Raw genomic sequence first — 13293 nt, forward strand, 5'->3', positions numbered from 1 at the left:
CTGTGATGAAAGAATTGTGAAAAAAACATGACTAAAGAATTCATTACAACAAAACAAATGATTTAAGAAATAAACTTTCAAATGAAAGGAAACTTCTTGGCAGGGAAAAAACGAATTTGAATAAATGTTTGACACTATTATGTAGGTGTAATAACCAGCCATAAAATAACACATATGTCATAACAGTTTTATGACCATATTATGGCAAGTTATGTCAGCTGTTATGACATACAGTTGAAGTCGGAAGTTTACATACACTTAGGCTGGAGTCATTAAAACTAGTTGTTCAACCACTCCACAAATTTCTTGTTAACAAAATATAGTTTTTGCAAGCTGGTTATGATATCTACTTTGTGCATGACACAAGTAATTTTTCCAACAATTGTTTACAGGCAGATTATTTCACTTATAATTCACTGTATCACAATTCAAGTGGGTCAGAAGTTTACATACACTAAATTGACTTTGCCTTTAAACAGCTTGGAAAATTCCAGAAAATTAAGTCATAGCATTAGAAACTTCTGATAGGCTAATTGACATAATTTGAGTGAATTTGAGGTGTACCTGTGGATGTATTTCAAGGCCTACCTTCAAACTCAGTGCCTCTTTGCTTGGCATAATTGGAAAATCTAAATAAATCAGCCAAGAAAATTGTAGACCTCCACAAGTCTGGTTCATCCTTGGGAGGAATTTCCAAACGCCTGAAGGTACCATGTTCTTCTGTACAAACAATAGTACGCAAGTATAAACACTATGGGACCACGCAGTCGTCATACCGCTCAGGAAGGAGACACGTTCTGTCTCCTAGAAATGAATGAACTTTGGTGTACAAAAATATCTATTTCCACAGTAAAATGAGTCCTTTATTGACATAACCTGAAAGTCCGCTCAGCAAGGAAGAAGCCACTGCTCCAAATCCGCCATTAAAAAGCCAGACTACAGTTTGCAACTGCACATGGGTCAAAGATCGTACTTTTTGGAGAAATGTCCTCTGGTCTGATGAAACGAAAATAGAACTGTTTGGCCATAATGACCATCATTATGTTTGGAGGAAAAAGGAGGAGGCTTGCAAGCCGAGAACACCATCCCAACCATGAAGCACGGGGGTGGCAGCATCATGTTGTTGGGGTGCTTTGCTGCAGGAGGGACTGGTGAATATGAATATGGATGTATTGAAGCAACATACCAAGCATACTTCCAAAGTTGTGCCAGAATGGCTTAACCTGTTTGGGGTGCAAGCCCGACCTCGGACCGAAAATGACAACAGCTGCAGAGCGCGAAATTCAAAATCTATTTTTTAAAAATATTTAACTTTTACACATTAACAAGTCCAATACAGCATTTGAAAGATAAACATCTTGTCAATCCAGCCAACATGTCCGATTTTTTAAATGTTTTACAGAGAAAACACCACATATATTTATGTTAGCTCACCACCAAATACAAAAGTGGACAGACACGTATGAATTATGATTATGAAGTATGAATTATGATTGAAGTAGCATGCACAACCAACCGAAATAAACTAAAACCAACCTAAAGAGCCCAGAAAAAACGACCTCAGATGACAGTCATATAACATGTTACACAATAAATCTATGTTTTGTTCATAAAAAGTGCATATTTTAGCTATAAATCTGTTTTACATTGATGCTACCCAAAAATGCTAACACATAGCTAGAGTCTGAATCCAGCCGGGAGTAGCCAGAGAAAATACATACACCAACGTCGGCTACTAATTACACCTCATAAAACATTTCAGAAAAACATATGGTGGATAACTAATGAAAGACAGATATCTTGTGAATACAGACAACATTTCCGATTTTTGAAGTGTTTTACAGCGAAAACACAATATATCGTTATATTAGCTAACATCATAAGCTAGCATAAGGCAGCATTGATTCTAGTCAAGCGCTAGCCTAGCATAGTTAGCAGCGTTAGCATTCAACAGTTCGACATATATATGAAAAAGCATCCCAAATTGGGTCTTATCTTTCTTGGTACTCCATCAGAATGTTGTAACGGGGTCCAATGTCCAGTAGAGTCTTTAGTTGGGTTCCAGAACGAAGGATTCCCCTCTTTGGTTAGCTAGCACGGTAGCATTGCTGCGCCAGAAAGCGTTTCTTCAAAAAATTCTTCCGTCGTTTCACATCTAAAGTCCAGAATAAATTGCAATAATATAATTAAAGTATATTGAAAAAACAACCTTTAGGATGATTTTGTGACATGTAGCAAATAATATCGTAGTCAGGCATCATATTCAAAGTTACCTACCTTGTTCCAGAAGCCGAGATCAAATTATCCTTCGCGCCCGGATTTTTATTTTAACTGCGCATGTCTCACAAGAAGTTCTGTTATTCAGTCCAGGGACGAGATATTCGACCCCTTTCAATTCTCACTTCCGCATTACAGTCTGAGGTACGCCTCTGACGTGTCCCTATGGTCCTAAGTCAAATGGCCTTTTATAGAGAAGGTCTTAAAGAGACACATCGCATTTTGGGAAACTCAATTCGGCTGGGAAAATGGCTGTAAAAATATTTCTGTTCGACTTAGAGAAACAATTCAAACCTTTTTAGAAACTACAGACTGTTATCTATCCAACAGTAGTAAATATATGCATATTGGAAAATAAAAAGTTTCTTAGGAGGCCGTTTGAAAATGTGCACACATTTTCCAGTTTTTTCAATATTCAGCGTGCAGCCATAACAGGTTGACAAAGTCAAGGTATTGGAGTGGCCATCACAAATCCCTGACCTCAATCCTATAGAAAATTTGTGGGCAGAACTGAAAAAGTGTGTGCGAGCAAGGAGGCCTACAAACCTGAATCGGTTACATGAGCTCTGTCAGGAGGAATGGGCCAAAATTCACCCAACTTATTGTGGAAAGCTTTTGGAAGGCTACCCAAAATGTTTGACTCAAGTTAAACAATTTAAAGGCAATGCTAACAAATTCTGATTGAGTGTATGTAAACTTCTGACCCACTGGGATTGTGATGAAAGAAATAAAAGATGAGAAATCATTCTCTTTTCACATTCTTAAAATAAAGTGGTGAATTTTTACTAGGATTAAATGTCAGGAATTGTGAAAAACTAAGTTTAAATGTATTTGGCTAAGGTGTATGTAAACTTCCGACTTGAACTGTATTATGACATGGGCAAATTAAGGCTGTAATCGGAATGGGTCACAGCGAAGTTGCAGTTAGCAGCTCCATCTAGAGATTGTACTGTAGTGTACTGCTTCAGCTCTGCAGTTTTTGGGAATGTCCCAAATGACACCCTATTTGCCATATAGTGTACTAATTTTGACCAAGGCCCATAAGGCTCTGGTCAAATGTAATGCACTATATAGGGAATTTCAGGGGTGTCACCAGTGAACTCTGTTTAGTTTGAGCTTGATGTGTGTGGTGGTGGCATTGTAAGCCCCCAAATGGATGGGAAATATAATTGAAATGAAACAAAGCTTCCACTTCTTTTGATGCACAAAGTGTGTGTGTGTGTGTGTGTGTGTGTGTGTGTGTGTGTGTGTGTGTGTGTGTGTGTGTGTGTGTGTGTGTGTGTGTGTGTGTGTGTGTGTGTGTGTGTGTGTGTGTGTGTGTGTGTGTGTGTGCTGCTCGTGTGTGTGTGTGTGTGGCCAGTCATTCTACCATGTTATGCTGAAACCAGGCCCCTTTTCCGGCCAGCTGCCCATCTGGTGGGTAGTGATATTTTTACCTCGTCTGTTTGTCTTTGCATGAGTATGGCAGTAAGAGATGAGCTCTAACTTGGGAGCAGCTGGTCCAGTCAGGAAACTCCTTACTTCCCCTCCACTGAACCACACTATCAGCATCATAATGTAGCGGCCATTGGACCAGGCCATAACCGGCAATGCTAGGCTAGCTGCACCCAGTGCCACTGGATATTGAATATCATTACCATATTAAATACTGGATTAGCATTAGTCAGAAGACTCACTACTTCTCATCCGCTAAACCACATGATCAAAATAATAACATAGCCCAGCTCTTGGGTCCATGGGGAAATGAGATGTATGACACATGAAGTGATGGCAAATTACCCAGGGTTCTACAAGGGGTCAATGGTGATGACATGTGACAGGAAGGGGCGATGAAGAAACACGTCAGATCATGTGGAGCGGTACTAACCGGCGAGTCACACTCTCCTAAGCCTCACACTTCGAGGCATGGTTGTCCAGATGACTAGTCTACGTCATTCCCATTCCTACTATGAATATTATTTGAACCCAGATCCGCTTGTCATCAAGATGACTTTGCAACAAGGCTGGATGGCTGGGCTCTGTTCCCACACTGTTTGCCCTGAAGGAGATACAGGACAGGAGAGATAAGCTAACTGATTGTCCACTCATTCGTGAGAGTGACAGAAACACCTTCTCTTTGCTCGCCCGCTCAGGCGGCTAACAGCTAACCTTTCTCCTTTCCTCTGGGCCGCCAGCCACAAACTGTAAAATAATACAATTAACTCCAAATACAACCAACTCTATATCTGCTCTTAGCTGCTGTAAATGTCTTATTGCTAGCTCATTCTTTTTTGTCTCTCTCTTTCTCTATTGGACTGGGACGGTAAGGAAGTAATTAGAGTGAAGGGGTTATGGGTACAGAGGGGGGACGGTGTGGCAGTTTGGCTCTGGCTGTGTCCCAAATGGCATTTCCTATGCAGTGCATTACTTTTGACAAGAACCCTGTAGGCACTACATAGGGAACAGGGTGGCATTTCAGACGCATCTAGTGTGGCCGCCTCCTGTCCTATTGCACCCCATGGAGTCTCTCTGTGCCAACATAGATTGCACTTATGAGGAGATTTTTCCATTGTAAGAGCACTAACACCTTGTTCACACTCGCAGCTTGAGCGTGCTGTTTCCATATCCTGCGGGATACAGCAGGCAGCTCTAGCAGCTAACGCTTTTCACAGAGGAAATCTAGGCTGTGAATGTCAAGGGCATTTTCCTCTAATTAATCATACCTCCTTTTCATTCACTGCGCTGCAAATATGACTCACTGTTCTGCTCAAAAGAAAATATTGCACCATATGGACGTGTTCGTCAATACACGATCAATAAATAGTAACCCTAGCATCAGCTAACATCAGCTAGCCCCTGGGGACAAGATGTGCAAGGTTTACTTTCCCAGTGACCCTCTTTTCTGATAGGTCTGTTTGGATGGTCTGACCCCACAGTAGCAGGGTTGATAATTACCTTTCCTGAATTAGATCCAAGAATAGCGTCAGTCAAATTTGATGGGTAACATGTCCAAGGGCAGAGTGATTGGTCAAGGAATTAGGGAAGCAAGTCTAGCACATTAGGTCCCAGTGGCTAACATATTGTACATGTCATCTGGGTAGGTACTGAAGGTCTGGGATAGGGACCAGGGCATCAGCAGAGTTCTGTCTACCACTTCGATATGAAGCAAAAGTATTGGGACTACACTCGCTACATACAGGCCAGGCTCACCGGAGCTGAGAACCAGCACCTCAAATTTCTTTACTGCTGAGCTCCTTTTCCTCTTATAGAATATAAGCTGGAAAGTGTTGCAGAGTTCCTGCACCTATATATAAACGGCACCCAAATGGATACCAGCACCTATTTCGGTCCAAGTCAAGCAATGAGGCCAGGATTGAATCCATCAAGGATGAACTATACCTGTGCACAGCGATAGACTTTTAAAAGGCAGTTGCCCTGATGATCACCGAGATCATGATCGCTGCAATTGCTGTGGATGTCGGCTCAGGACGAAATCATCTTCAAAGTTCAATCACAGTTCACCAGGTTGTAATCTGTCTTTGTTTTAATCCTGGCCACTGTGTCTATACAGTATACATTATGTACTGTACATACTCAACACTAGACAGCAGCAGTGGCAGCAGCCAGCAGTACATAAAGTGATTTTTCCGACTCATTAGCTCAAAGTGACAACATGATGAATTGACTCTGCATAGCTCTAGTTACTACGCAGCGGCCATCACTTTATTTACATGCACATTAGGTTATCATGCCACCAGATCCAGCTGTACCTTGGAAACGGCTCATTCTTCATTTATATGGTAATTTGTCCAATGTTGGAGGTTGCACACCCCAGATTAGGTTAGAGCTGGTCTTTGTTATGGCTGTAATTACTCAGTCCATTGCTTCCTCCCTCCATGTGTGTCTATCAGAGCTCTCCAGTTCTAACAACAAAGGTATTACTGACAATGGAACGCATTTTTGCCATGAAGCCATAGTCAGCATAGACACCAAACAGAAAGAGTTTATAAGTAGTGTACACACATCCAGTAGTAATGAAAGAAAGATAAGGTACCTACAGACAGACCCAAGGTCTTCTTGCACAATAAAACTGCAGGAGTGTTCGAAAGTGTGGGTATCTATCTTTCTTTCATGAGCAAACAGAAACAGTGCATTATTTCAGTGACATCAAAAAGTAAGAATTGAGCTTATTGTCTTATTGTGCACATTGTATTTTCTCGACAGAGATCTGTCTGCTGACGAAGGGGAGACGCACGGCGAGCGTTCGCGCCGACACCTACTGCCGTCTCTTCTCCCTCTCTGTGGACCACTTCAACGTGGTGTTGGAGGAGTACCCCATGATGCGCCGCGCCTTCGAGACTGTAGCCATCGACCGCCTGGACCGCATCGGTAAGACCATGACCACACCTTGCTGTTGATACTGCACTGTGTTGGGTTGGTGCCCTGTCATGCCCCTGCCTGTGCCGTGTCATGTGTATCTATCTGTTTTTATCGTGTTTGCCCTCCGTCACAGCACTGTGTCCGTCTGCCATCGCGATGCATGACTTGTAAGCTGCACTATCTTTGTTCTTTCTTTCCTCCAAGTTACCTTAATTTTACAAAAAAATGACATTGGTAACATTGATTGTTTTCAAAATTAAGTCAAAGTCCAATTGTGTTAATAAATGAAAGTCAGTAGCAGTGCATTTCACTGACTATCCGGTAGGGTGTCAGATCTGTCCCAGATCCGTCCCTTTGGTTTGGTGTTGACCCCCAACTGGGACCCCTTCCGGCGATTGGACGGAAGCTAGAACGCATTTGCATGTGCCTCCGTATTCATTCGCCTGCACACCTAGGTATGAGCAGCACCCTGACCCCATCCCTAGGCCCAGGCCAGCCAGGGCAGCCAAAGACTGGCTGATCTGGGCACGTGATACCATGGAGGAAGTTACCCAGCTTGACCAGGCTTTACCAGGCACGGCTTGTACACATGATATGATGCCACTTAGCTTCTGTTAGGGTTGCAAAATTCGTGAAACTTTCCACAAAATTCCCAGGTTTTCCAGAAGTCCCAGATTGGATATTCCTGGATTCAGAAGGGAATATGCAGCTAATATGGGAATCCTCCAACCTGGATTTGTGGAAAACTTGAGAATTGGTGGAAAGTTACCAGATTGTTGCAACCCTAGATACAAGCATTTTCCTTTCTAAGAGCAAAATAGACAAACTTGTCCATTATTAGTGACCATTTAACTAAAGAACGATAATCAATAAATCAGAAACATAATTATTATAACGATTGAAAAAAGGGGCACATGTATGTAATGCAACCAGGGCATCTATTTGTTTTTTTTCTAAATAACTTTTCCATTTTAAAGTAGTTTTTTTTAAATGAATTTGCTCATAATATACTATATTTCTACTATATCAATATTTGGGAAATATTATGATATAATATGGTCTAGGTGTTTCTCCTCAATTGAGTGCTTTATAACTACAAATATTGCAGTTGTTCCTGGAGAGGTTGCCTGCAAAACTCACATTTCAACATGGCCACACACTTATACAAAGTACAAAGCATATAGCATCTAATGCTTGTAGAATATTGCACTAGTAATGCATATACACTACCATTCAAAAGTTTGGGTTCACTCAGAAATGTCCTTGTTTTTTTAAAGAAAAGCTAATTTTCTGTCCATTAAAATGACATAAAAATGATCAGAAATACAGTGTAGACATTGTTTTTCTTTGCAACTCTGCCTAGAAGACCAGCATCCCGGAGTCGCCTCTTTAATGTTGATGTTGAGACGGGTACTATTTAATGAAGCTGCCAATTGAGGACTTGTGAGGCGTTTGTTTCTCAGAAGAAAGGTCTTTGTTTCTAGCCATTTTGAGCCTGTTATTAAGGTTGTCGTAGTCGTTCTCCTCCTCAGACGAGGAGGAGCATGGATCGGACCAAGATGCGGAGTAGTAGGTATTCATGTTTTAATGAACAAACAACAAACACTACAAATTACCAAACTCTACAAACGTGACTAACCTGAAAACAGTCCTGTGTGGCCCAAACACTGACACAGGAAACAAACACCCACAAAACACCAGTGAAACCCTGGCTGCCTTAGTATGACTCTCAATCAGGGACAAACGATACACACCTGTCTCTGATTGAGAATCATACCAGGCCAAACACAAAATCCCAACATAGAAAAACAAACCTAGACCAACCCACCCAACTCACGCCCTGACCAACTAAAACAAATACATAACAAAGGAAAACAGGTCAGGAACGTGACACCTGTAATCGAAACCACAATTGCTGATGCTCCAGATGCTAAACTAGTCTTAAAGAAGGCCAGTTTTATTGCTTCTTTAACCAGAACTACAGTTTTTAGCTGTGCTAACATAATTGCAAAAGGTTTTTCTAATGGTCAATCAGCCTTTTAAAATGATAAACTTGGATTAGCTAACACAACGTGCCATTGGAACACAGGAGTGATGGTTGCTGATAATGGGTCTCTGTACGCCAACAGTGGTTCCTCCTTTAAAAGTTGCGAGCTTACACCACGGGACTTAGAGGTACCCAGCGTCACGGCTTCATTGCTCCAGACCACCACAAGGGGGAGGTAGAGCACTCATTTTGCATTTGGGTCCCAAGGTTTTTATATGACCAATCATATTGTGTGATTCCAATGACAAATTTGACGCGGGCCACCTGTCCCTGGTGACTTCAGCAAAGATGGCTGACAAAACATTACGGGAAGCAAATGTATGTAGTTATAACGCCATAACGAGTCAAGCAGAAAATTTACAATTGAGAGGAATATGTTAGTTAATGTAGAGACAAACGATTGTGCATATGTTTTTGTCATAAAGTTAATTTACGAAAATCGCTATTTAGCAAGATTTTTTTCAGCCACATCCAATACCAGGTGTATCAAACTCATTCATTATAGCAAGCAGGGAACAGGTTTCGAACCCTCAACATTCTAGCCCGAAGTCCAGCACACTATCGACTGTGCCCATATGTATTAATTGGGGTTGAGGCCGATTGTGGCTAAAAACACTTTATCAATTGCAATCTTTAACGTAGAAAGGGGAAAAAGTATTATTATTCGTTTTTCACAAGCGTAGCAGGATGGGCTATTAGCTGAACAATAGACTATTCAACCTTTACTAAAGAATTGTCTAATAGCTAAGCTAGGTGTGAACCCCCCTCCCTCCCCTCCCCAACTTGAGCTAGGTGTGAAACCCCCTCCTCCCCAACTTGCAACAAATCATTTTCAGGACTATCTGGAAAAAGCAGCAGAGAGGCGCATTAGGTTTCTAAGAAGAGGCCATTCTCCACAATGTGTGGATGAAGCTCTTAATTTGGCATTGGGGAAAACAAGATATGAACTGCTACAAAAAAGACCCGCTAAACATAAGAACACTCTGTAATGTTCACAACTACATATACTTTTAACTCGTGAAAAGTGGGAGATGCGGTCAAGAAACACTGGCATGTTTTATTTACGCGATAAATTGGTCCATGCCAACTGACAGCAACAAAAGAAAATCATCCAGAATGTTTTTAGATTTTCCCCCTGCAGACATTATTTTCTAAAGGTCTTAATTATGAAATGCCTATGTATGTTATGTTGTAAATTTGAACATGAATTATGCCCCTATTTCAGATTACGCCGATGTTTTTCTTACATTGTACCCAATGATTTATGAAAACTTGCTTGGTAGGTCGATGTCCTCATTGTGGTTTTACAGACATGTTTAATACGTTTTATGTACACACTTTATTTAAATATTTATGAAATGTATATTGTTATATTTGGTAGCACTTATTTGTTTTCCTTCGCCTCCAACCCCTTTCGATGCTTGGAACGGATGTGGGTGTGGCTAGGTCTACATAAGGGTGCTAATTTAAAACACTCACAAAAGCTCTGACGAAGGACGTGAGGTCGATACATAAGGCTTATTAAAGATCAGTGATACGATCAAGAGCAGTGTGCGGGTTCCTTCCTCTTTTCCCTCGTCCTATCCGGCTGTTGCCATGCACCTGCAAAAAAGACAGCTCAGATGTGCAAGTGCCTTTTGAATTTGACTTTACAAACAACAAGAGGGCTTAATTGGAGTCTTTCTTCGGAGCCTAGACCTATATAAAATAACCTAACTGGCTGAGGTAGGTTATGAGGCTTAACAGCATAATAGAGGTAGATTTTTTTTTATTAGGCCTACTTACAATTGCAACTGGTCAAAAATGTAGCATCCTACATAAAACAATCATTTAAAGAAAAAATGTCTGCACGTTTGAACTAAAACAATGTAACTAATAATTAAAAGCGCACATTTGTAAATCCCAAACTCTAAAAGTAATTGGAAAGGTAGAAACAAATGATGTATGACATTGTGGTTACAATAAAGAATGTAGCCCATCATGCAAATGATTCCTATTAGCAGGACAATATACTTTTTATAGCCCGGCTACTGTTGTGAAAATCCCTCAACTTGCAATGTATTCGATGCTTATGTACTCTAAAGTGTTACATTTCTAACTCAAAACAGCATTTCTTCATCAACATCTTTATGCTTTTGTTAATCTTCTTGATATTCTTCCTTTTTTTCTGTTATTTGTCACATACACATTGTTAGCAGATGTTAATGCGAGTGTAGCGAAATGCTTGTGCTTCTAGTTCCGACAATGCAGTAATAACCAACAAGTAATCTAACCTAACAATTCCACAACTACTACCTTATACACACAAGCGTAAAGGGATAAAGAATATGTACATAAAGATATATGAATGAGTGATGGTACAGAACGGCATAGGCAAGATGCAGTAGATGGTATAGAGTACAGTATATAGATATGAGATGAGTAATGTAGGGTATGTAAACATAAAGTGGCATAGTTTAAAGTGGCTAGTGATACATGTATTACATAAAGATGGCAAGATGCAGTAGATGATATAGAGTACAGTATATACATATACATATGAGATGAGTAATGTAGGGTATGTAAACATTATATTAAGTGGCATTGTTTAAAGTGGCTAGTGATACATTTTTACATAATTTCCATCAATTCCCATTATTAAAGTGGCTGGAGTTGAGTCAGTTGAGGCTGTTTAATGGCTTTGAGATAGAAGCTGTTTTTCAGTCTCTCGGTCCCTGCTTTGATGCACCTGTACTGACCTCGCCTTCTGGATGATAGTGGGGTGAACAGGCAGTGGCTTTAGTGGTTGTTGTCCTTGATGATCTTTATGGCCTTCCTGTGACATCGGGTGGTGTAGGTGTCCTGGAGGGCAGGTAGTTTGCCCCCGGTGATGCGTTGTGCAGATCTCACTACCCTCTGGAGAGCCTTACAGTTGTGGGCGGAGCAGTTGCCGTACCAGGCGGTGATACAGCCCGACAGGATGCTCTCGATTGTGCCTCTGTAGAAGTTCGTGAGTGCTTTTGGTGACAAGCCGAATTTCTTCAGCCTCCTGAGGTTGAAGAGGCGCTGCTGCGCCTTCTTCACAACGCTGTCTGTGTGGGTGGACCAATTCAGTTTGTCCGTGACGTGTACACCGATGAACTTAAAACTTTCCACCTTCATTTTCCTGACACCACACTCCGAGGGCCCTCACCTCCTCCCTGTAGGCCGTCTCGTCGTTGTTGGTAATCAAGCCTACCACTGTAGTGTCGTCCGCAAACTTGATGATTGAGTTGGAGGCGTGCATGGCCACGCAGTCGTGGGTGAACAGGGAGTACAGGAGAGGGCTCAGAATGCACCCTTGTGGGGCCCCAGTGTTGAGGATCAGCGGGGTGGAGATGTTGTTACCTACCCTCACCACCTGGGGGCGGCCCGTCAGGAAGTCCAGGACCCAGTTGTACAGGGCGGGGTCGAGACCCAGGGTCTCGAGCTTGATGACGAGTTTGGAGGGTACTATGGTGTTAAATGCTGAGCTGTAATCGATGAACAGCATTCTCACATAGGTATTCCTCTTGTCCAGATGGGTTAGGGTAGTGTGCAGTGTGGTTGCGATTGCGTCGTCTGTGGACCTATTGGATCGGTAAGCAAATTGGAGTGGGTCTAGGGTGTCAGGTAGGGTGGAGGTGATATGGTCCTTGACTAGTCTCTCAAAGCACTTCATGATGACGGAAGTGAGTGCTACGGGGCGGTAGTCGTTTAGCTCAGTTACCTTAGCTTTCTTGGGAACAGGAACAATGGTGGCCCTCTTGAAGCATGTGGGAACAGCAGACTGGGATAAGGATTGATTGAATATGTCCTTAACCTGTTAGGGGGGCAGCCCGACACCGGTACACTTATGACAACATCCAGCTCAAAGTGCAGGGCGTGAAATTCAAAATATATATTTTTTAAAATATTTAACTTTCACACATTAACAAGTCCAAGACACCAGATGAAAGGTGCACATCTTGTGAATCAAGCCAACATGTCCGATTTTTAAAATGTTTTACAGGGAAGACACAATATGTAAATCTATTAGCTAATCACGTTAGCAAAAGACACCAATATTCTTACTCCATCAGTTTATGACTCCATCAGTAGCTATCACAAATTCGGCCAAATAAAGATAAAAATAGCCACTAACCAAGAAACAACCTCATCAGATGACAATCTGATAACATATTTATTGTATAGCATATGTTTTTTTCAAAGAAATTGCATATTTCAGATATAATTCATAGTTTACATTTCAGCTACAATCAGAAATTGCACCGAAAGCAGCCATAATATTTACAGACACCAACGTCAAATACCTAATTACTCATCATAAAACATTTCTGAAAAATACATAGTGTACAGCAATTGAAAGACAGGCATCTTGTGATTCTAGACAATATTTCCGATTTATTAAATGTTTTACAGCGCAAACAAAATGTAGCGTGATATTAGCATAGCAGCAATAGCAAGAAAACTTGGGAGCCCACGACCAGTCAACATGCACGACAGATATATGAAATAACATCATAAATTGGCTCTTACTTTTGCTGATCTTTCATCAGAATGTTGAACAAGGTGTCCTCTGTCCAGATGAGTCGTTGTTTGGATTCAGAATG

The 13293-nt window shown here is 41.3% G+C and overlaps 1 protein-coding gene across 1 annotated transcript in view; it reads left to right on the plus strand.

Annotated features, from left to right (window-relative positions):
- The window catches only part of LOC129819075 (potassium/sodium hyperpolarization-activated cyclic nucleotide-gated channel 1-like), a 182025-nt gene that overhangs the window by 142862 nt on the left and 25870 nt on the right, over positions 1-13293 (plus strand). The window contains exon 7 of the mRNA XM_055875613.1: positions 6481-6645. Within this exon, the coding sequence (XP_055731588.1) occupies positions 6481-6645 (165 nt within the window). The remainder of the gene's footprint in view (positions 1-6480; positions 6646-13293) is intronic.

This window comes from Salvelinus fontinalis, chromosome 21 (assembly GCF_029448725.1).
Source record: "Salvelinus fontinalis isolate EN_2023a chromosome 21, ASM2944872v1, whole genome shotgun sequence".
Lineage (NCBI taxonomy): Eukaryota > Metazoa > Chordata > Actinopteri > Salmoniformes > Salmonidae > Salvelinus > Salvelinus fontinalis.